Below are 23868 nucleotides of genomic sequence, written 5' to 3' on the forward strand. Positions count from 1 at the left end.
ATCCCAGAAACATGGGATTGTTCACCATGATCCCAGAAACATGGGATTGTTCACCATGATCCCAGAACCAGGAATTGCTCACCAAGATCCCAGAAACATGGAACTGATCACCATGATCCCAGAAACATGGGATTGCTCACCATGATCCCAGAAACATGGGATTGCTCACCATGATCCCAGAAACATGGGATTGCTCCTCATGATCCCAGAAACATGGGATTGTTCACCATGATCCCAGAAACATGGGATTGTTCACCATGATCCCAGAAACATGGGATTGTTCATCATGATCCCAGAAACATGGGATTGTTCATCATGATCCCAGAAACATGGGATTGCTCACCATGATCCCAGAACCATGGAATTGCTCACCATGATCCCAGAACCAAGAATTGTTCACCATGATCCCAGAACCATGGGATTGCTCACCATGATCCCAGAAACATGGGATTGTTCATCATGATCCCAGAAACATGGCATTGCTCACCAGGATCCCAGAACCAGGAATTGCTCACCATGATCCCAGAAACATGGCATTGCTCACCATGATCCCAGAACCATGGAATTGTTCATCATGATCCCAGAACCAGGAATTGCTCACCATGATCCCAGAAACATGGAATTGTTCATCATGATCCCAGAAACATGGAATTCTTCATCATGATCCCAGAACCAGGAATTGCTCACCATGATCCCAGAACCAGGAATTGCTCACCATGATCCCAGAACCATGGAATTGCTCACCATGATCCCAGAAACATGGGATTGTTCACCACGATCCCAGAAACATGGAATTGTTCACCATGATCCCAGAACCAGGAATTGCTCACCAAGATCCCAGAAACATGGGATTGTTCATCATGATCCCAGAACCATGGAATTGTTCATCATGATCCCAGAAACATGGGATTGCTCACCATGATCCCAGAACCATGGAATTGTTCATCATGATCCCAGAAACATGGGATTGTTCATCATGATCCCAGAAACATGGGATTGCTCACCATGATCCCAGAACCATGGAATTGTTCATCATGATCCCAGAAACATGGGATTGTTCATCATGATCCCAGAAACATGGCATTGCTCACCAGGATCCCAGAACCAGGAATTGCTCACCATGATCCCAGAAACATGGAATTGCTCACCATGATCCCAGAACCAGGAATTGATCACCAGGATCTCAGAACCAGGAATTTCTCACCATGATCCCAAAGCCATGGAATTGCTCACCATGATCCCAGAAACATGGAATTTCTCACCATGATGCCAAAGCCATGGAATTGCTCACCATGATCCCAGAACCAGGAATTGATCACCATGATCCCAGAAACATGGAATTGTTCATCATGATCCCAGAAACATGGAATTGCTCACCATGATCCCAGAACCATGGAATTGTTCATCATGATCCCAGAAACATGGGATTGTTCATCATGATCCCAGAAACATGGCATTGCTCACCAGGATCCCAGAACCAGGAACTGCTCATCATGATCCCAGAACCAGGAATTGCTCACCATGATCCCAGAAACATGGGATCGCTCACCATGATCCCAGAAACATGAGATTGTTCATCATGATCCCAGAACCAGGAATTGCTCACCATGATCCCAGAACCAGGAATTGCTCACCATGATCCCAGAGCCATGGAATTGCTCACCATGATCCCAGAACCAGGAATTGTTCACCATTCCCTGTGTCCTGTCCCTCCATCCCTTGTCCCCAGTCCCTCTGCAGCTCTCCTGGAGCCCTTCAGGTCCTACAAGGCGCTCTGAGCTCTCCCCAGAGATTTCTGCAGGCTGAACATCCCCAATTCTCTCAGCTGACAGATCATGGAGCACCTGGAGACAGCCTCCCCCCAGGCAAGTGAGACTACAGGGGGACAGGGATGACAGGGATCCCATGGATACACCTGCCTGCCTGGAGGGCAGCCACAGGACCAGGCTGCCAAGGACATGGGGACACCCTCTCCTTTCCAAGCAGCCACTCGGGGCACTGGGGACAGGCACACGTGTCAGGGCACAAGGACACTCTCTCCCCGTGGCTCAGCTCATGTGCAGGGGTCTGACTGGAGGGTGTGTCCCCCCTGAGTGCCAGCTCACAGGGACCCCCCCAGAACTGCTCAGAGATTCCCACAGCGTGTCCCTGTGCAAGGACTGGCACAGCAGGATGTCCCCATGGGGGCACACAACCCCCAGAGACCACAGGACATGGGGGGGATGTTGGGGACTTACCAGGGATCCCCTTGGGTGACTCTGGGGACAAACCCCTCACACGGGGCACAGACACACGTGGGGACACCTCACACCCCACAGCTGCCCCGGGGATCCCCTGTCCCAGTCCCGGCCTTCACAGCCTTCCCTGGGAACTCCTCACAGCCATCACGGTCACACCACCTGAAAAACCCTTCGTGACCGCCGGACACCCCCCAACCCGTGCCTCAGCACCCTGAAATCCTCTCTGGGACCTCCTGTTCCTCATCCCCTCACTACCCGGCCCTCACCCACTTTCTGCCGTGTTTCCCCAGCTCTCTGTGCCCCCTCACTGTCCCCCTGCCCCTCGCCCCCTCAGCGCCACCCCTGCTGTCCCCCTGCCCCTCGCCCCCTCAGCGCCACCCCTGAAGCACCTCCTCACCGTCCCCCCAAAATTTACTCCTCAGTGAGCCCCATCCCACGCCAGTCCTCGCTCCTTTAGCGTCCCCCGAGCCTTCACTGCCCCCCTTCCCTCAGTGCCCCCTCAGCGCCTCTCCAGTACCTCCCGTCCCTTACCCCTCACTGCCCCCATCCCCCGGTGCTCCCCTCAGGCGGAGACCCCCGCACCGCGGCCGCTCCCGCTCCCCGCCGTGCCCTGGCTCACCGCGGGGCGGGGTGTGCCGCGTCGGGCCGGCCCTGGCGGCGGCCGGGAGGCGGCCGAGGCTGCCGATGGCTCGTACCGCCGCCGCCATCTTCGCCGAGGTCGAATGAGGGAGGAGAAGCCGCCGGTGGGGCCCTGACGGCGCCGGTCCCGCCCGCCGCGCCCCGCCCGCGCCCGCCCGCCGCGCTGCCCGCCCGCCGCACCGCCGCCGGCGCACCGCCGCCTCCTGCCGCTCCGCTCTCCGCCGTCTCTCGGGTGGGTGCGATCCGCGCCGGGCCGCGGCGGAGTGCGGGAGAGGCCGGGGAAGGGCTGCGGGGCGGTGGTGGAGGGAGAGGTGCGGGTCAGGCGGGTGCGGGCAGCCCGGAGGGTGGCGGGGCGCGGGGCCCTCGCTGGGTGGCGGAGCGGCGGCGGCGGCAGAGCGCGGTGAGGGCGGAGGTGAGCGGACGGAAAGGGACGGAGGGGACGGGGCGGTCAGGGGCTCCGTGCTGCATGGACGGCAGCGCGGGGAGGGTGACAGCAGTCGGGAGGAGGCCCTGAGGAGAAGGGTGGGGGTCAGGGGTGTGCGGCGCGGTGTGGGCTGGAGCAGAGGGTCGGGGGTCGGTCCTCAGTGGGCGGGGAGGGATGAAGGGAGGGGGGGACGTGAGGGGAGTCGGGGGGTTCCTTCCGATGGAGGGGGAGCAGTGAGGGGAGTTGGGGGATTCCTTCTGGATGGAAGTGAGGGGAGTCGGAGAGTTCGTTCCGATGGAGGGGGAGACGTGAGGGGAGTCGGGGGGTTCATTCTGGGTGAGAGTTAGGGGAGTCGGGGGGTTCGTTCTGGATGGAAGTGACGGGAGTCGGAGGATTCGTTCCAGTTGGAAGTGAGGGGAATCGGGGGGTTCGTTCCTGATGGACGAGGAGCAGTGAGGGGAGTTGGGGGGTTCCTTCTGGATGGGAGTGAAGGGAAGTCGAGGGGTTCGTTCCGATGGGAGTGAGGGGAGTCGGGGGGTTTGTTCCAGTTGGAAGTGAGGGGAGTCTGGGGGCTCCTTCTGGATGGGAGTGAGGGAAGTCGAGGGGTTCGTTCCGATGTAGGGGGAGACGTGAGGGGAATCGGGGGGTTTGTTCCAGATGGGAGTGAGGGGAGTCGGGGGGTTATTTCTGGGTGGGAGTGAGGGGACTCGGGGGGTTCGTTCTGGATGGAAGTGAGGGGAGTCAAGAAGTTCGTTCTGGGTGGATGGGGGAGTAGTGAGGGGAGTCGGGGGGTTTTTTTCTGGATGGACAGGGGGCCAGGGGGTTCATTCCAGATGGAAGTGAGGGGAGTCTGGGGGTTCCTTCTGGATGGGAGTGAGGGGAGTCAGGGGGTTCGTTCCGATGCAGGGGGAGACGTGAGGGGAATCGGGGGATTCATTCCGAATGTACAGAGGGAGAGCAGTGAGGGGAGTCGGGGGGTTCCAATATCCTCCCAATATCCTTGGAGGAGGAGCAGAGTGTGCTGTGAGGGTTTGCTTTCTGGATATAAGTGAGAGGACGCGGTGAGTTCGTTCCGATGGACGGAGGGAGAGCAATGAGGGGAGTTGGGGGTTCCTTCTGGATGGAGGTGGGGGGTAGGGGGGGTTCGTTCTGGATGGAAGTGAGGGGAGTCGTGGGGTTTGTTACGGATGGGAGTGACAGGAGTCGGGGGATTCGTTATGGATGGATGGGGGAGCAGTGAGGGGAGTCGGGGGGTTCATTCCTATGGACAAGCAAGTCGGGGGGTTCATTCTGGATGGACAGGGAGCAGTGAGAGGACTTGGGGGGTTCGTTCTGGATGGGAGTGAGGGGACTCGGGGTTTCCATTTGGATGGACGGGGAGCAGTGAGGGGAGTCTGGATCGTTCTGGATGGACGGGGAGCAGTGAGGGGAGTTGAGGGGTTCGTTCTGGATGTGAGAGGAGTCTGGGGGTTCGTTCCAGTTGGAAGTGAGGGAAGTTGGGGGGTTCGTTCTGTTGTATGGGGAGACGTGAGATGAGTCGGGAGGTTCATTCTGGATGGAAGTTTGGGGAGTCGGGGAATTCATTCCGAATGGGAGTGAGGGGAATTGGGGGGTTCGTTCCTGATGGATGGGGTAGGGGGCTGGAAAAGGGTGAGGAGGTCCCGGGGGGTCAGTGCCGGATCGATGACAGGACTGAGGGGTCAGCCCTGGGTGGACGAGGGGGTTTGGGGGTGTCTGAGAGCAGCACGGGTGTGTTTGGGGCGGGAGTCCCGGGGTGGGGCTGGCCGTGCTGCTGTGTGAAAGTGTCAGTGGTGTGTGGGGACAGGAAGGGAGCAGGGGCTGTTGATGGAATTGTGGATTATCCTGAGTTGGAAGGGATCTGTGAGGGTCACGGAGCTGTGGAAGCCAGGCAAATCCTGGCTCTGCAAGGAGCTTTGTCTTGATGATTTGTGTGGGCAGGGCTGAGCTCCTGGGGTGCCAGGGGAGCACTGGCTGCCGAAAATGAGGGAGTTTGAGGCGTTTTGGGGGGGCAGGAACGGGGGTGCACCGGGAGGAGATGGCTGTGCAGTGTGGGAGGGAGGAGGAGGTTACACCTGGGAGAAACTTCTGTCAGCTGGGCAGGAAGAATTTAGGGCAAAACCTCTGTCAGGTGTGGGAAGGGAGGTTGGCAGAGGTGGAGCAGGATGCTTTGGAAAGGTCTGGTTTTGGGATTTTTGTTGGCAGGAGGAGCCTGGGGCTGGGAAGGGTCACCTTCCAGGTGTGGAGCTGCAGCTGGGAGGTGTCAAAGGGGGTGACTGGCAGCTTGTGCTGAGTTATGGGGAGCTGCAGAGGGCTGGATTTGGGACTGTGGGTGTTCCTGTGCCCCTCCATGGCAAAACTCTGTGCTTGGGAGAGAAAGTGCCGGGATTTGAGCCCACAAAGTGTGACAGAGGGAGATGAATGTTGGCATGGATCAAGCAAAGTCCTGGAGCTGTGAGGGCCATCCCTGGGCAATAAAAGCTGCAAATGAGGGTTTGTTTATAGGGAAACCCGATTTGGGAAAGCTGCTGAGGGTTTTTTTGGGGTGAACTTGCTGTGTTTGCCATCGGGATGCACAGCAGGATCCTCAGGCTGGCACCAGGGGCTAACGAGAGGCAGGGGTGCCAAGGACACTGCTGGTGTCAGGAGGTGCTGCTGGCAGCAGGGCTGCCTGGGCACTGGGACAAGTTTCCAGTGGGAAGTGGAGGAGCAGTTCCTGGGAGGGAATTGAGAAGCTCACAGGGTGGTGTTTATTCACAGGCACAAGCGTGGTGGGCGGTGATTCCCTGTGCTGCTGCTGCCCTTGCAGTGTGTGCCCCTCACCTTGCTGGCTCTGTGTTTGTGAGGCAGGCAGGACGCTTCCCTTGGGATTGTTCTGGACACAGCAGCTTGGACTGAGCCCAGCCTTTCCCTAGATCCCAAAATGAGTTCCATGCTGAGCTCTGCCCTGCGGAACTTCCCCGTGTCCTCAGCCTGGGCTGCTGGGGCCTGTGAGTATCTTTAGCTTTTATTGGTGGCTGTAGACCTCTGGTTGAAGTGTTGGGTTTGGAATGGATGCTGGGGTCTGAATCTATCCCTGTTCTCACCTTTAAAAGGCTGACATTTTTTATTTTTTAATCCTAATTTCACTGTTGCCTTGCTTGTCCCTTCCTGCATCATATGGGGAGGAGTCCTGAGTTAACAGTTAACAGAAAGTGTACCAGGTTTTTGCACAGAGTAAACCACCCAACACCCCACAGGTGGTCAGATGTCTTACAGTGACATCATCTGCTTTTCTAACCCTTCTTGCAAAGACTAGAGCTGTTTCTGGCATTTTTTCCCCTTTTTTGTTTTCCAGTTACTCGATCACTCAGCTGCTCCTCACCGTTCCAAGCTGCAGGTAAGGAGAAAACACCAGAATCTCAGTTGGTCTGTGTTAGAGAGTGTTGTTTTGGGAGCTGCCTCCCTTTCCCACAGTCTTGTTCCACTTAAATCTTAGAAATGGTGCAGAATGCAGGGTGGTTCAGGTGTTCCTGAAAAGCTGCAAGCAAGGAAAACTTCAGGCAAACCAGTGTTTGCAGCAGAGTCCTCTCATCTGCTGAGTGCCCTGGCTCCCAGTGCCATTCCCAGTGTGCCCCCAGCCCCCAGTGCCATTCCCAGTCTGCCCCCAGCTCCCAGTGCCATTCCCAGTCTGCTCCCAGTGCCTGTTCCCAGTCTGCCCCCAGCTTCCAGTGCCATTCTCAGTCTGCCCCCAGCTCCCAGTGCCATTCTCAGTCTGTCCCCAGCGCCATTCTCAGTCTGCCCCCAGCTCCCAGTGCCATTCCCACTCTGCCCCCAGCTCCCAGTGCCATTCCCACTCTGCTCCCAGCTCCCAGTGCCATTCCTAGTGTGCCCCCAGCTCCCAGTGCCATTCCCAGTCTGCTCCCAGTACCTGTTCCCAGTCTGCCTCCAGCTCCCAGTGCCATTCCCAGTCTGCCCCCAGCTCCCAGTACCTGTTCCCAGTCTGCCTCCAGCTCCCAGTGCCATTCCCAGTCTGCCCCCAGCTCCCAGTGCCCGTTCCCAGTCTGCCCCAGCTCCCAGTACCTGTTCCCAGTCTGCCTCCAGCTCCCAGTGCCATTCCCAGTCTGCTCCCAGCTCCCAGTGCCATTCCTAGTGTGCCCCCAGCTCCCAGTGCCATTCCCAGTCTGCTCCCAGCACCATTCCCAGTCTGCCCCTGGCTCCCAGTGGCCGTTCCCAGTCTGCCCCTGGCTCCCAGTGGCCGTTCCCAGTCTGCCCCCAGCACCATTCCCAGTCTGCCCCTGGCTCCCAGTGGCCGTTCCCAGTCTGCCCCTGGCTCCCAGTGGCCGTTCCCAGTCTGCCCCCAGCTCCCAGCACCATTCCCAGTCTGCCCCCAGCTCCTAGTGCCATTCCCAGTCTGCTCCCAGCAACCGTTCCCAGTCTGCCCCCAGCTCCCAGCACCATTCCCAGTCTGCCCCAGCTCCCAGCAGCCATTCCCAGATTTTAGTCTCAGCCCACAGTGAGTGGCTGGGGTGATCCATGCTCTGGGTTCACGGTGGAGGTTGCTCAGGTGATTCATGCTTTGGGATTTTGGGAACAGGCCTGGACAGCAGCTCCCCATCATCCCCAGGCTTTGGGAAGAGCCTGAAGGAATCTCCAGACAGTGCTGGAGTTTTGTCCTGGCACTGGCCTGTGGAATGATGCTGGGTCGTGACATCCCTTGTCTTGAACCTCTCCCATTGGGGAGAGAATTTCTTCCTAATGGGAAGAAATTTCTTCCCATTAGGAAGAAATTCTTGACTGTGAGGGTGATGAGGCAAAGGCCCCATCCCTGGAAGTGTTCCAGGCTCAGTTGGATGGAGCTTGGAGCAATCTGTGATAGCAGAAGGTGTCCCTGTCCATGGCAGGGGTGGCACTGGGTGAGCTTTGAGGTCCCTTCCTGCCCAAACCATTCCATGATTCCAGGATTCCTACCTTCCCTGCCTTTCACTTACCAAAAAAGGACAATTTTCTTTGTTTTCTAGAAGTCTTTGCAGGATCTATATGAAAATTGCTGATATTCTTGTCACCATCACTTCTCTCTTCCCAGCCCAGCCAAAGACTAAGAAGACCTTGGGCAAAACTGGGGTGAAGAATGTGGTGGTGGTGGAGGGTGTCCGCATTCCCTTTCTGCAGTCTGGCACCACGTGAGTATCAGAGAGCAGTGAAACCCAGAAAGCATCCCCTGGTTTGGTTAAAACTCAACCCTTTCTGTGAAAAACCTCACTTGTTCATTTGAATGTGGTTATTTTTGGGCCTAGAGGCTCAGGAGGTGCCCTGAGTTGGGCTGCTGCAGTTATTCCAGTGCATTTAGTGCAGGAATGTGGCTTGAAGAAGGTTGTCAGTGTGTGTATGAATCCTGGGAAGGATAAGGATTTATGGAGCATGTCTAGAGGAAGCAGTTGGAGAATTTATAGCAGATGAAGCAACAAGTTTGACAGAACTGGCAGGACAGGTGCCAAGAATCTGCTGTAGGCTCTTTTTCCTGGATTGTTGTGCCACCAAATCCACAGCTGAACTGAAGCCACACCTGACTGTTATGGAGACAGGATGGAGAAGGGATTTCCTTATGTGTTCCCTGCTGCTTTTCTGTGGGTTTATAGCAGTGATTGCAGCCCCTCTGCTCTAGAGCCAGGCTGGGAGAGCTGGGGGAGAGAAGAAGGATCCAGGGAGAGCTCAGAGTCCCTGGCAGGGCCTGGAGGGGCTCCAGGAGAGCTGCAGAGGAACTGGGGACAAGGGATGGAGGGACAGGACCCAGGGAATGGCTTCAAAGTGGAAAAGGGATTTGTGTGGGATATTGGGAAGGAATTCTTGGCTGTGAGGGAGTGAGGCCCTGGCACAGGGTGCCCAGAGCAGCTGTGGCTGCCCCTGGATCCCTGGCAGTGCCCAAGGCCAGGTTGGACATTGGGGTTTGGAGCCACCTGGAATAGTGGAAGGTGTCCCTGCCGTGGCAGGGCTGGCACTGAATGAGATTTAGTGTCTCTTCCGACCCAAACCAATCTGTGACTCCTTGAAATGTTTGCTCAGAGGCTCAGCGGAGCATTTCTGCTCCATCCCCAGTTCTTGCTGCTCACAGGAGAATTCTGTCCTGATTTCTGTGCTGAGAATTCTGCACTGATTTCTCACACCTCTGAGTTTCTTCCTCTGCTCTTCACCTTCCAGGTATGCTGATCTGATGCCACATGACTTAGCCAGAGCAGCACTGCAGTAAGTAAATGGAACACTGGGAGGGCTCAGAGTTCTTGTTAAACTGCTGAAGTTTCAGGCTTGCAGAGCCAAGGCTCTGGGCTTGGCTCTGAACAGCTCAGGTGCTTCATTTTTCCTGGCCTCCCTCCACAATAGTGGGTGGCTTAAGCAGTGGGGTTTATATTGTAAGTTGGTGTTGATGCAAAGAGATGCTGGTGGTGACAAATTTTAGTGAATTTCTGTAGTTTTTCAGACAAAGACAGCAGACCTGCTGTTGAGGTGGGAAAAACAACCTGGGCAACACAGAGGAAAAGAAGTGACAACAAGGATGTTGAGCTAATTCTGTGACCCTCCTGTTCTGAGGGTCATTAGCAGTGGGTTTGTTTTATTGAGAAGCAGAGCAGAGTGCTCTGGAGAAGAGAGAGGCTTGGAGAAGCCTGGAGATGGCTGCCCCTAAATCCCTGGAAATGTCCAAGGCCAGGCTGGATGGGGTTGGGAGCACCCTGGGACAGTGGGAGGTGTCCCTGCCCATGGCTGGGGTGGCACTGGATGGGCTTTGAGGTCCCTTCCCACCCAAACCATTCTGGGATTTGATGATTCTGTGAGCCATTTCGTGGAAGGAGAGTGTGAAGTAATTGTTTTAATGAAGTTCTGTAATGATTTATAGTGACATTATCACCGTGACTGTTTGCAGCCCACAATCAGCTACACTTCCCACATGCGCATGAGATTTCTTCTGAGGGGGGAACAACTCTGTTGTTGCCTTGTTCTGCAGCCAAGCTGGCAGGAAGAGGATGCTGGAGAAGTTTTTATTTATGTGTTGCAAATTCCCTTTGTTTTGATCCTCTCCTTAGGGGCCTGCTGACACGGACCAGTGTCCCAAGGGATGTTGTTGATTACATTGTTTATGGCACAGTTATCCAGGAGGTGAAAACCAGTAATGTTGCCAGAGAGGTGGGTTCTGTGCAGCATTCCCCTGGGAGTCTGACTTCTGCAGCTGCTCTGAAAATGACAAATCCGTGCTAAAAATGACAAATCACTGCTAAAAATGAATTCCCAGTATTGCTGTTTGTTTCTATATAATTTGAGAGTATGAGGTAGTTGTGTAGTATTGTCTGTTAAATGAGTTCCTGGGACTATAATGAAAATTATTTTGGGATTCTCTGCCTCCTCTTGAAATCTGCTACAGATTTCATTTAGCATATTTTTTTAATCAGATTTTCATATTTCAATGCTTTCAAGCCTCTGCACGACTCTTCCCTGCAAGGGAAGGTTTTGTTGAGGATTGCTGATCCTAAATACCAGTTGGATTGAGCACTGCCTTCCCCAATATCCTTGGAGGAGGAGCAGAGTGTGCTGTGAGGGTTTGCTTTTTTGTGGTATTTATTTATTTATTTGAGCTGCCTGCTCAGACACAGCATCCTCGGGATTTGAAGCGGAGCAGCTTTGCCAGTGACCAGAAAACACAATTCCTGTACTATCCCCAGAGCAGCTGACCCTCAGGAATCATGTGCCAGGCAGCCTGATCTCTGCCAGCCTGGAGCTTCTGCACCTGCAGAAATCCATGATGTCACCTGGGCTCCCTGTGCAGCCTCAGCCTCGTGCAGGCACGGCCTGCCTTTGGTCACCTGCCAGTCAGATGGGGCTGCAGGGTAATTTTAACTTGGGAACTTTCAACTAGTTGGCCACATCCCAAGTAGGGAAGGTCTCTGGGCTGCTCAGATGAGTCACTGCTCTGCAGTTTGCTGCTCTCTGTGAAGCCACTCAGCCTTGTGCTGAGTGGTCTAAATCACCTTTTTCACGTGTTGCCTTTGCCAGTAAGGTGAAACAAAGGTGCTGTCGAGAAGCTGGAGGCTCTTTTGATGTGGGTTTTTTTAAATGTGGGGTGTGATTAGTTTGTTTATCTATTAAAAAATGTGGAGGGACAGTGACTGTTCTCACTGTGGCCAAGAGTTTTGGCAGCGGCCTCAGCTCCTGCTCCAGAGTCTGGGGAGGGGCAGAGCTGCTGCCATAATTAACTGGATGAAAACTCCACGTCTTTTGTCTCAGCTCCACCTGCCAAGGTGAAGCAGAAGCTGTAGGTTTAACAACCACTCTTGTTGTTGTAGGCTGCCTTGGGAGCAGGGTTCTCCGACAAAACTCCGGCCCACACCGTCACCATGGCCTGCATTTCCTCAAACCAGGCCATGACCACAGGTATGTGGGCTGCAAGAACAAGCTGTGGGCTTGAGAGGGAGCTTGGGAATTCTTTTACAGCCCTCATTCAACTTGCACTGCTTGTGAATGTAAAAAAGCAACTGAAGAAATGCTGGAATTGAAGGAAAAATGGGATTTAGCTGGGAGAAAAGGAGGCTCAGGGGGGACCTTGCGGCTCTGCACAATTCCCTGACAGGAGGGGACAGCCGGGGGGGTGGGCTTTGCTCCCAGGGAACAAGGACCAGGAGGAGAGGGAACAGCCTCAAGCTGTGCTAGGGCAGGCTCAGAATGGACATCAGGAGGAATTTTTCCCTGGAAAGGGTGGTCAGGCACTGGAAGGAGCTGCCCAGGGAATGGTGGAGTCCTCATCCCTGGAAGTGTCCAAGGAATTGCTGGAAATGATGCTCAGTGCTCTGGGCTGGTGATAAGGTGGAGATCAGTCACAGGCTGGGTTCCATGTCTGGAGGTCTTTTCCAGCCTCAGTGATTCTGTGGAAGTTTTTTAGCCAACAAAATGCAACATGAACTGAGTGTCTGCTGTAGGCCTGCAGCAGCATCTCTGCCCAGTGTCCGTGTTTATCTGGGAGGTGAAGACTGACCATGGTGAGAAAGTTGATCCTTTTATCTTTGGCTTAGCCTAACCAGGGCTAAAAAAATGGAAGCACAGCTCAAACTACTGGGGTTGTCCTTCCCTCCCTGCTCTGTGTGACAAGGACAAGTGGCAGCCAAGTGACAGCAGCTCATGTGTAACCCAGCCATGGCCAGGGGCTGCAGGAGTGGCCAGGGCTCTGTCAGGGTGCCTGTTTTCAGCTTCCCTTTTTCCCTGTCGAGGTCAGGATTGAAGGCACTCAAGAGGATAGGTCACATTCAGACTCAGGTGTTTATTATTTTTTATTTATGTTACAGTCTCACAGCAGTGAGTTCTGCAGTTCTTCACTAACAAGGCACAAAATGGCCAACTATCTCTTGGTACAGGGTCTTTTAAGGCTAAACTATCCAATTAAGAAATTACACCTAAATTATTTTCAGTTTTAACCCAATAACTAATCCCTTGAAGTCTGCAATGTAGACTTTTCTGTCCAATTACAAAATAGCACCCAAACCCATGGAGAAGAAGGTGAAGAAGAAGGAGCAGCCACTGCCCTAAAACCTCCATCTCAGCTCTCTATATATTATTATATTCTAAAACCCCAAACTCTTAAGTTTTCCACCCTGTGACATCACACACTTCTAACCAACTCCACACCTGTAATCCCAGCACTCTCAATCAATTTTGGAAACCTTCTCCATGGCCTCAGGCCAAATGCAGAGCTCACCTGGGGGTCAGTGTTGCTATTGGGCACGAAATGAGTACACAGAAGTTTGGTGAGTTCAAGAGAGAAAAAGAGCTGATTTTGTTTCTGACCTTGCAATATATAGAATTCCAAAAGTGACAGTGGATTGGAGGATGGAATTTCTACCTCTCCAACCACACTGGTCAAACCAACAGTCCATCAATTCTCTCCTCCCACAAAAAAAAAATCAAAACAATTATTATTTACATGAACAGTGTGTGAGAACTGCAGTAGATATATGCAAACATTTTCAGAAGGCTAAAGAAATTTTATGAGAACTTTAAAACTTTCGAAATAACTATGAAAGAAAACACTCTTAAAAATCAAAGCCACAGGTCAGACACTGTCAGCACAGAAAGTCTGAAATTCCCAGCAGCCAGAACTCCAGCTGGGGTGAGTGGCCCTGCCCTGGTATCAGAACTCAAAATGTCCCTCAGACATTTTTGGATGTTCCGAGTCCAGGTCAGAAGCATTTGAGACCCTGGCAGGCAGCTGGAAACAGCTGTGATTTTGGGTTTGAGCCATGGAACGATTTACCAACTTTGCAGGAAGAACAAGAAGTCACAAAAGTTTAGATATTATAGTAGAAGTAGTCACAAAGTAGAGGGAAGAATTTTTGAGTGCTGTACAGGGGGGTTTTGGTTTTGTACATGGGGGTCAGAAGTTTTAAGATGGAGGGATTTTGGCCGGTTCTGTCCTCCCTCTTTCTTCTTCCTTCCCTCCATGTTCTTGGTGCTGTTGGCACTCACAGATTGGTTTAGAGTAGAAAAGCATCATTTAATTTAGGTAATAGGCATTGGGTGTGGGAATCCAGGGCTTCCCTCTGGCTGCCCTGGCAGGCCTGGGACCCTGGCAGGGGTCAGGAACCCCCCTGGACAGAGCCCCCAGAGACACTGGCTGTGATCTCTGTCCATGGAAAAGAGTTTTCAATCCTGCAGGATGAATTACAAGCTCTGAGTGTTTGATACAAGTAATAATTAAGTGTGGCACTGGTGCAAAAGCAAATCTTTAGGATTCTAGATAAGGGGTTCAAAGGGGACAAGATGGAGGAAATTGGGTGTGCCTTGTCCTTTTTCTCCTTCTTCATGCCCTCCATGTTTCACTGTGGTGTTGGCATTTTTCTGTTGGTTCAGGCTGGGGACACACTGTCCAACGTAAGTGACAGATATTGGCACGTTATTGTAAATCCAGCACAGGTAGTTTGTGGTATTTAATGTTTGTACCATCCCACTGAGGGGTGTTACATTGGCACGTTATTGTAAATCCAGCACAGGTAGTTTGTGGTATTTAATGTTTGTACCATCCCACTGAGGGCAGAGCCCCACACGCTGCCCTGCAGGACAGAGCTGCGGCAGGGCAGCAGAACATGTTAGAGATAAACAGAATAAACCACCTTGACTTCTTTAGCAGTGGGACAGAAAGACAGAGACTTTCTACAATCTTGGGATCATCAATACCACAGATTCCAACAATTGGGGAGAAACTATAAACATGTAACATGTAATGTACCATATAAAAGATAGAAAATCACCATTTAATATAGGTAATAGGCATTGGGGAAAAACTGTAAATATTTATCATGTAATGTACCATATAAAAGACAGCAGCAGCCCTGGGTGGGGAGAGAAGTCAGAGAGGATGTCAGGGTGTGTGTGTGCCTCTGCCTGAGCTGTGAGCAAACCACAGCAGCTCGAGAAGAAAATCTTTTAGATAACTTGCAATAAACAGCCTTGAGACTGAACAACAGAGACTGCTGAGCTTTTTTTGAAAGCACAAGTTGGAGGAGAGACTTTTCCAGCACACGGAGCCACCCTGACCCAGGGTGAGCCCGGCACCCTGGCAGCGCTCTGTCCCTCCTTGCAGGCGTGGGGATGATCGCGGCCGGCCAGTGCGACGTGGTGGTGGCCGGCGGCGTGGAGCTCATGTCCGACGTCCCCATCCGCCACAGCAGGAAGATGAGGAAGACCATGCTGACCCTCAACAGAGCCAAGACCCTGGGCCAGAAGCTCTCCCTCATTTCCAAAATTCGCCCTGACTACTTTGCTCCCGAGGTATTTTTTTTTTTTGGTTTTTGTTTAGATGTTTAGTGAGCTGGTTTAGAGGGTGTGAACAAGCCTTGATGGAGGGGATTTAAGATGGGTGAGGTGGCTCCTGGGGTTCACCATGATCAGTCTCTGTCCTCTGCTTTAGGTTAAAACACTGATTAATGCATCTCACAGCATTTGGGCCTCTGCTTTTTCTTCCCACATGTTCATCTTCAGTAAACCTAGCTTAGTGCAAAACCTCCTTCTGCAACTCCTGGAGAAACTGTGCTGCAGCTGATAGAAATAGAAGTTTGGGGGTTTTTTTTTCATAAATATAAAGTTTATTCTGAAGTGTCAGAAGAATTCTAGGATCAGAGGAATTTTCCTAGATAATAGAAGTAACCCCCCTTAGTATTAGATAGGAATATCCTCAGTACATTAATCTGATTAATGCATCTTAAATATGCCTTATGATCCCTGTTCATGGCCAAATCCTGCCAGGGGCTGGATGTGTTCAGCTCCCCTGAAGAGCATCATGTCAGGAGCTGAGTGAGCCACTGCTCTGTCCTGGGGGCCGTGGGGGGCTGAATTACAACTTGGTGAGGATGGAAAGGGGCAGCACTTCCCTCCTTCCCTCCAGGAGCTCTCCACAAGGAAACTGCAGCCATGTCATTCCCTTTAGTGTGAGTGCAGCGAGGCCCAGGTTAAGTGTGGCAGAGCTGACATCCCAAATCCACGTAAGATATGAAAATTCCAGACTTGAATGCATACAGGGATTTCCTGAGTGCTGCTGGAAGAACTAAAACTAAGCCAAGATCACCTCTGGGCTCTGCCTTTGGTTGAGGAGGTGTCTGACAAGGAGTTTTGAGGTCCCAGGATGTGATGTTTGAGCTAAACCCAAAAGGTCTGGTCAGCCTTTCTCATGGATTCCTGTGTCTTGGTTTGAAAAGACAGATGTCTGGTAAGGAAGGCAGGAGCCTCCCCTGAAATGGAAAATGGAAACACTCTCCCTCTGAATTATTATAATTTTGCAATTAAGGGGCTTTCAGGCAAAGATATGGGAGCGGGAATAACAGTTCTTTATTAGGAAAATTAAAAATACAAATGCAATAGTACAAACAAACAAAACCAACCCTGCCAGAGTCAGAGCAGGCCCTGTCCCCTGTGGGTCAGGGAGGTGGCAGCAGCCCCATCCCAGGGTGGCTCAGCCCTCCTGCAGTGCCAGCTGTGCTTCTGCTGGAGCAGGATCCTGCACAAGGGGGGAGTTTTCCTCTGGAGCTCCAGGGCTGGGGGAGATGGGCCTGGGCTCCTCTGGGAATGCAGTGGGGAAGGAAGAAAGCTGCTCCTCTGGGAATGCAGGGGGAAGAAAGCTGCTCCTCTGGGAATGCAGTAGGGAAGGAAGCTGCTCCTCTGGGAATGCAGTGGGAAGAAAGCTGCTCCTCTGGGAATGCAGTGGGAAGAAAGCTGCTCCTCTGGGAATGCAGGGGGAAGAAAGCTGCTCCTCTGGGAATGCAGTGGGCAAAGGCTGCTGTGGTATCCCAAAATCTCAGATTGTATCCAGGTAGGAATTGCTTGGCTGCTCCCCTGGGCAGAGCCTCTCCCTGTGGGATGATGGAATTTTCTCAGCCATGCAGGGACACTCAGTGGCCATGAACAGAAGATAATTAATAATCAGTGACCCATGAACAGATGATAATTAATAATCAATGACCCATGAACAGAAGAGATCTCCTGGAGGGAGGATGGGTTGTGAAAGAAATACAGAAAATGAACAGAAGAGAACTGCCCCACAGATAGGGATAGAACACACATCCCCATTTCCAACCTAAGACACCCTGTTAAATGTATAGGCAGCTGCTCTCAACACAGTTCTGGAACCTCTGTGGTGAGCAGCAGCCTGGAACTTGTTTTTTTCCCCCAAAATCTTGGAAAGGGCTGGTTTCTCTGACACATTTCTGAGCCTGTTGTAGTCTGATTACCACCTGCTAATTGTGCAGCTCCAAATTAACGAAGGGAAGGGCCTCCCTCCCACCGTGGGGCTCAGCTCTGCGTGCTCCCAGGGTTTTTTTTTCCCCCCTGTGCTGACTCTGCCTCCCTGGTGGCAGCTCCCAGCTGTGGCAGAGTTCTCCACCAGCGAGACCATGGGGCACTCTGCCGACCGCCTGGCCGCCGCCTTCGGCATCTCCCGCCTGGAGCAGGACGAGTACGCGCTGCGCTCCCACTCGCTGGCCAAGAAAGCCCAGGACGAGGGGCTGCTGCAGGACGTGGTGCCCTTCAAAGTGCCAGGTGACAGTGCCACGGCCAGCCCGGGCTGCTGGGGGCGGCTCCAGGGTGTGTTTGTCCCTGGAAAGCTGCTGGCATGTTTGTAAACGGGGTGGGTGGATGTGTGAACGCAGAGCCACGGGATGGTTTGGGTGGGAAGGGATGTTGAATATCACCCAGTTCCAGCCCTGATGCCTTCCACTGTCCCAGGGTGCTCCAAAGCCCTGTCCAGCCTGGCCTTGGGCACTGCCAGGGATTCTATCCCAGCCCCTCCCCACCTTCCTTCCCTGGGATACCCAATATCCCATCTAACCCTGCTGAAACCTGAAATGCAGGGAACTCTCTGAACTTTGGGCCTGTAAGCCAAAGCTTAGAATTAAACCCAGGAGTTAATCTGAAACCTTAGAAAAAGCTTCAGGACTTAAGTGCTAAAAGCGACAGTGTGGATGTATCATTTAGACACGTTAAGCTAAGTAAAGAAAAGTTTGGAGTTTTAGAGTTCAAGATATAGTAAAAATAAAGTAGTTAGAAAGGTAAACAAGAAGTTTAAAATGCAGTACTGTAGGTTTGTGTGTCGTAACATGATTGGCTAAGGAAACTCACACTATTGCATGAGTCCTTAAGGTGAAATATTTAAGTATTGGGTCAAAAACATAAATATCCTTGTTGGCAGTGTTTTGTTGGTCAATAACTCCTTAAAAAGTGTTGTAACTAGGGGTCTTGTGTCCTTCTGAACCGTGCAGTAAAGATGTGAGCAGAACTCATCCCTCCTGCCTGTAGAAGATAAGAAAAATAATCCACATCATCTAAAAGAGATCCTGTTTTCAAAACTCCTTAAAAAATCCCCATCTAACCCTGCCCTCTGTCTTATCTTTCCATATGTAAATTTATTTTTACATCTGTGCTAATGAGGTGACAGAGCAGGGAAAATCAGGACAGTTGCACACAGGAATCCCTCTGCTCTTCCTCCAGGCAAGAGAAACCACCCTTATACCCCAGAATATCAACAACAAACACCAGCCCAACAAAAATCCCAGTCTGGTAACTCAGGTGCTGGATGGGAAGAGCTGGAATGTGGCAGGTTCCAGTTCTCCAGGCCTCACACTCCTTGCTGGGAGCTGAAACAGTCTGGGGAGAACCTTCAAGCTGCCCTTCCCCAGGAGCCAGGGGACACACTTGGCTGTAGTGCCTGTTCATTTGGGAGCTCTAATTGGTATCCTGGAGAAATTATCCTTGTAGATCCACAGTTCCATGTGGTCTTTATGATACAATTGGTACCTTTTCTTAAAGCAGTTGGGTATATTTGGGTTTTCCCAGTGCTCTTTATTGCTCAAACTCGGCACGTAAATGTAAACTGATTTAAGGCCAGTTCTCCATTTAGGCTTTTTAACCTAAATTTAAATTCTTTTCTCAACTGGGTTTCCCATGTGGTAATTTTGCCTTCCAGTAAGCAGATGGCAGCACTTTGTTTTTGTTGTCTTCTGAGGAAAAGCGAGGTAGCTTCAATTTTTAAGTGCTACTTTTAGCCGTGTTAAGTATCGTGATGCCACAAACAGATTTTCCTTTTCTCCCTCCCCACACTTGTCCTGAACCCCACAATTTTCTGATTTTTTTTTTCCTCCTGATGAGGAAACCCTTGTGCATTGCTGATTTTTGTAGTTGACATGTAGTTTTTTTCCCTTGGCCAGGCAAAGACACGGTTACCAAAGACAACGGGATCCGCCCGTCCTCTCTGGAGCAGATGGGAAAACTGAAGCCAGCATTTGTCAAGCCCTATGGAACAGTCACGGCAGCCAACTCCTCCTTCCTGGTAATTCCTGTTCTGGCACTGTCAGCCAGAGGGGAGGACTGTGCACCTGACCCTTGTCCCCCTTAGCTGGTGCCATCTGGGAATGACCCTTTTAATATTGACTTTTCCCAGATTTTCCAGGTGTAACTTGGAACCTTCTTGTAGTCTGGTGGATTTGGGTATTGGATAGTTTCATTTTAAAGTCCATGACAAAACCCCTGAAGTTTTGGGATGTCTGAGCTGTTTGCTTCTCTGTAGCTGCTTCATGAGGGTCAATCCTTGATTCTGTCCCAGGGTGGAATTGGTCACGTTGTACAACTGAAGCCAGTAGGTTTAGTCTGGGTTTCACAGAATCACTGAATGGTTTGGGTTGGAAAGGACCTTAAATCTCACCCAGTGCCGCCCTCTGCCATGGCAGGGACACTTTCCACTATCCCAGGGTGCTCCAAGCCCCATCCAACCTGGCTTTGGGCACTGCCAGGGGTCCAGGTTGGACACTGGGGCTTGTGATGCCTGGAAATAGAGCACAAACTTTTCCAGACAACGTTAGAATGACAATATAAAAACCAACCTTTCCTTGAAAGCCTTCAGGTACAGCATGTGGCAAAAATCCACATCCTGAACTAGATTTGTACCATTTAATACAAGATGGGGCAATTAGAATATCCAGCCAATATTGTCCAGTTAGAGGAGCTGTTGGTTAAGTGATTCCCTCCTGGCTTCTGCCCTGGCTTCTCCTCCCCATCTCCTACGCTGCCTTTATCCTGTCTGTGATTACATGGTGCAAAATAAAAACTCCTTGGAGGAGTAACAGGCAAGACAAAACAATATTGTAGGAATGCATCAGTGAGAGTTTGTTCACTGCTGAAAAAGTACTGGAGGTTATACCTAAGCATTTAACAGTCTACAAAGCTACAAATACATGAAGAATACATAAAAGCTAAAAACTCTGAGCGCTTGGAGCAACCTGGGGTAGTGGGAGGTGTCCCTGCCCATGGCAGGGAGTGGGACTGGATGTGATTTAAGGTCCCTTCCAACCCAAACCATTCAATGATTTGATGTGCCAAACCCACAATAAGTGGGTTAAATAATAACCCAGATTTTTGTCATGTGGTGAGCCTGGGGCTTGTGTCACCCCAGGATTATGCTGAGTTTTGGGATGGGACTGGGAGGACAGCCGAGTGTTTGGGGTGACCAGCTTGTCCCAGGCCTAGCAGGGCTTTCAGGCACCTCTGTGCTGGGTGAAACGGGGGCAGCTGTGCCTGTGGGCTGTAGGGAGGTGCTTCAGCAGTGTGTGCTGGCATCAGCAGTGATCATCTATCCCCTCCATCCAGCAGCCTTGTCCTTTGGCCCCTGTCGTTGTGGGGTGTCCTAGAGGCTCTGCTGGGGTTCAGCTCCTCTCTTCCTGAGGGCTGTGGGGCGCAGGGTGTGCAGGTCCCTCACCCCTCACCCGGCTTCTCCCTCCCTGCCTGTTCCAGACCGACGGAGCATCGGCCATGCTGATCATGTCCGAGGAGAAGGCTCTGGCCATGGGCTACAAACCAAAGGCCTACCTAAGGTAGGAGGGGCTGCTCCTGTGGCTTCTGCTCCTCTTCCTTCTCCTCTCCCTGGCACTCACAGCCCTTTTCCTGCGCAGGGATTTCGTGTACGTGTCCCAGGATCCCAAGGACCAGCTGCTCCTGGGGTAGGTGGAGATGGAGAGCATCCCCCTGTCGCTGTCGAGGCAGGATGGGAATGAAGAGACTCTGACCAGAAGGCTGGGAGAGTAAAACTCTGGTTTATTCAAAATACACTGCTCTTTTATGCAGAGCTTTGTGAGGACCAACTCCATTGGTTCTGAAGTGAAAACAAATCACAGCATTGGTGCAGAGTGCTTGATGCACAGTGATAGAACTTAACTATAAACAATGTGAACAACAAGAGAGATAAATTATTTGCATTCTTCTCCAGCTCTTTCCCAGGCTTCTGCCTGGCTAGAAACTCTCGTTTCTCTCTTTGAATCTGAGTCCCACACCCCCCCCACAGCCCCTGCTCCCACAACAGCCTTCTCCTGCCACGGGGTGTTTTTGGGAAGCGCCTCAGGAGATGTTGCATCCCTCCAGGCCTTCACGAGGTGGGAGAGCAGCAGTGGCAGGAACACCCCAGGATTGCTGGGGTGCCTCAGCAATAGTTCTGGGGGCTGTGCCTCCCTTGGACGGGGATGGGCAGAGCTGGGCTGTGAGCCCAGAGAGAAGGATGTGACTGTGGAAAAGGGGAATGAGGCTCACAGGGAACACAGATGTGAGAATTGTGTCTCTTCCCTCCTTCAGCCCCACCTATGCCACGCCCAAAGTGCTGGAGAAGGCCGGGCTCACCCTGAGTGACATCGACGTGTTTGAGTTCCACGAGGCCTTTGCTGTAAGTGCTTTAGAGCTGGGATTGGCTCCCTGTGGCCATCTGCTTTGGGTTATTCCCGATGTCACCCTCTCCTCCCTTGCAGGGGCAGATCCTGGCCAACCTGAAGGCCATGGATTCGGATTGGTTTGCACAGAACTACATGGGCAGGAAGGCAAAGGTAAGGCAGAGTCAGGATGTTTTCCTGCTTGTGCTGCCCCTCCAGGCCCTGTCCCCTCTGTAGCTCTCCTGGAGCCCCTCCAGGCCCTGAGCTCTCCCTGGATCCTTCTCCTCTCCAGGTGAGCACCCCCAGCTCTCCCAGCCTGGCTCCAGCCCTGCAGCAGCTCTGGGGTCTCCTCTGGACCCACTTTTCTCTCCAGTTCAGTGAAACTTTGGGGTTTTTGGGCTCCCTCCTGCCAGTGCTGGTGCTGCACAGCCGGGCTCTGGCTCTGTCCTGTGAGGAGCAGTGATGCTCCTTGAGCTTGGCTTAGCAAATCCCAATTGATGCAGTTTCTTTGGGACATTAATTTTTTTTGGGGATGCTGGCAGGAGGTGGAGATGCAGAGCCTCAATCCCTGTAGGGGAGGGTGGTAAGGACAGTGTGAGGGGCTCAGTCCTTGCACCGTGCAGGGCTCCCCTGAGGGGCTGCAGGTGAAGCAGGAGCTCCTTTGGGGTGGTTTTATCCCCTCATCAACCATCCTGAACTGCTGTAGTCTCGGTGTTGTTGGGATTAGGTGGGATGAGGTGTCGCCCTTCCAGCTGGGTGTGTCTCTCTGTGTCCCTGCAGGTTGGAGCCCCTCCTCTGGACAAGTTCAACACATGGGGGGGCTCCCTGTCCCTGGGACACCCCTTTGGGGCCACCGGCTGCCGCCTGGTCATCACTGCTGCCCACAGGCTGAAGAAGGAGGGGGGCCAGTACGGCCTGGTGGCTGCCTGTGCTGCAGGAGGGCAGGTAATGGTGCTGTGCCCTCAGGAGAGGGCAGGAACAGCAGGGCTGGTCCTGCTGGGGCTCTGCAATCCTGCCTGTGACCCAGAGCTCCCTCAGGCACCTCTGGCTGCCCCCACCACCCCGTGTCCTGTCCCTGTTCCCTGGAGCACAGCCCGACCCCCCCCTGGCTGTCCCCTCCTGTCAGGAGCTGTGCAGAGCCACAAGGTCCCCCCTGAGCCTCCTTTTCTCCAGGCTGAGCCCCTTCCCAGCTCCCCCAGCCCCTCCTGGGGCTCCGTTCCCTTCCCTGGACACGCTCCAGCCCCTCCAGGTCTCTCCTGGCAGGAGGGGCCCAGAGCTGCCCCCAGCACTGGAGGTGCCCCCTGGCCCTGCTGCCACCCCAGAGCTGGCACAGCCCAGGGGCCTCTTTGCCACTCCTGGGCTCGTGTCCCGCTGCGGTGGCTCCTGTTCTTGCTGCTGTGTCTGTAATAATTAGTCTTGTCCCGTTAATGAGCCATTTCCGTGACGTTTTGTGTCTCTGTTGCCAGGGTCACGCGATGATCGTGGAGCTCTACCCCCAGTAGCAGCCCTGGGGACGCCGTACCCCCGTCCTGTGCCTGGCGATGCCATTTCAATGCACTAATAAATCCTACACCCAATCCTTCTTGGAGAGGGGATTTGTGGCCTTTGTCAATCCCTTTTTAGCTACTCAGCCAGTAATTTTTATCTAATGAGCACGCTCCATTCCACTTCCAGGAGAGGAGCACCTAACACGGCTCTGAGTCTCTGCAGGCTCCTTGTCACTGTCTCATCCCCCTGGTAACCCTTCAGGATTTCTCCCATGGGAGAACAAAAGTTATCCCAAAGCTCTGGATGGAGAGTTAAGTCTGGAGATCAGGAGAACGTGAAGCAGTGGAGGTGGGGGGCTGAGAGGGGAGGTAATGCTGTGGGGAGGAGCAGCTCTGTGGGGCAGCAGGGGCAATCCCGGGGGCTGAGCTGGGTTCTGAGGGCGCAGTTTGCTCCACACTGTCCAAATGCTGTTGGAATGAGCAAATTGCATCTGAGGAATGAATGTCACCGATGGAACTGCAATAAATAAGGACAAAACCCAGTTCTGGCTGTTTTCTTTCCCTTCCTTCACCTGCAGTGCTTTGGGAACTGTTCCTGTGGTGGAGTCTGTGAGCTGTGCCAGGGCCTGCCCACCCTGCCAGGGAACAATTCCCAATTTCCCACCCAGCCCTGCCCTCTGGCACTGAGAGCCATTCCCTGTGTCCTGTCCCTCTGTCCCTTGTCCCCAGTCCCTCTGCAGCTCTCCTGGAGCCCCTCCAGGCCCTGCCAGGGGCTCTGAGGTGTTGACAAACTTCAGATGTGCATTGGGAAGATGAGACAGCTGTTTTATTTATTTCTTCACCGTGTTATTTTCTTCACTAGTTCCTCGTGGCTC

General features: G+C 52.8%; 2 protein-coding genes across 6 annotated transcripts in view; one reads left to right on the top strand and one right to left on the bottom strand.

Annotated features, from left to right (window-relative positions):
* Nucleotides 1–3014, bottom strand: part of HADHA (hydroxyacyl-CoA dehydrogenase trifunctional multienzyme complex subunit alpha) — a 34906-nt gene extending 31892 nt beyond the window's left edge. The window contains exon 1 of the mRNA XM_041714920.2: nt 2860–3014. Within this exon, the coding sequence (XP_041570854.2) occupies nt 2860–2947 (88 nt within the window). The 5' untranslated portion in view covers nt 2948–3014. The remainder of the gene's footprint in view (nt 1–2859) is intronic.
* HADHB (hydroxyacyl-CoA dehydrogenase trifunctional multienzyme complex subunit beta) lies at nt 3007–23535 on the top strand. Of its 5 annotated transcripts, none has more exons than XM_041714923.2 (16): nt 3007–3111; nt 6172–6311; nt 6659–6700; nt 8387–8483; nt 9499–9543; nt 10377–10476; nt 11631–11718; nt 14915–15102; nt 17181–17361; nt 19026–19147; nt 20605–20684; nt 20763–20810; nt 21436–21523; nt 21606–21680; nt 22287–22451; nt 22973–23535. In XM_041714923.2, exons 2-16 carry the CDS (start codon nt 6245–6247, stop codon nt 23006–23008), a joined length of 1422 nt encoding a protein of 473 aa, XP_041570857.2. In that variant the 5' UTR covers nt 3007–3111; nt 6172–6244; the 3' UTR covers nt 23009–23535. The 5 variants fall into 5 exon arrangements, with proteins under 5 accessions (XP_041570857.2, XP_041570856.2, XP_041570855.2 ...); XM_041714922.2 differs by lacking the exon at nt 3007–3111 and adding an exon at nt 3137–3291; XM_041714921.2 differs by lacking the exon at nt 3007–3111 and adding an exon at nt 3172–3291 and having other exon boundaries at nt 6082–6311.
* Nucleotides 23536–23868: the final 333 nt, after the last annotated feature.

Source organism: Taeniopygia guttata, chromosome 3 (assembly GCF_048771995.1).
Source record: "Taeniopygia guttata chromosome 3, bTaeGut7.mat, whole genome shotgun sequence".
NCBI lineage: Eukaryota > Metazoa > Chordata > Aves > Passeriformes > Estrildidae > Taeniopygia > Taeniopygia guttata.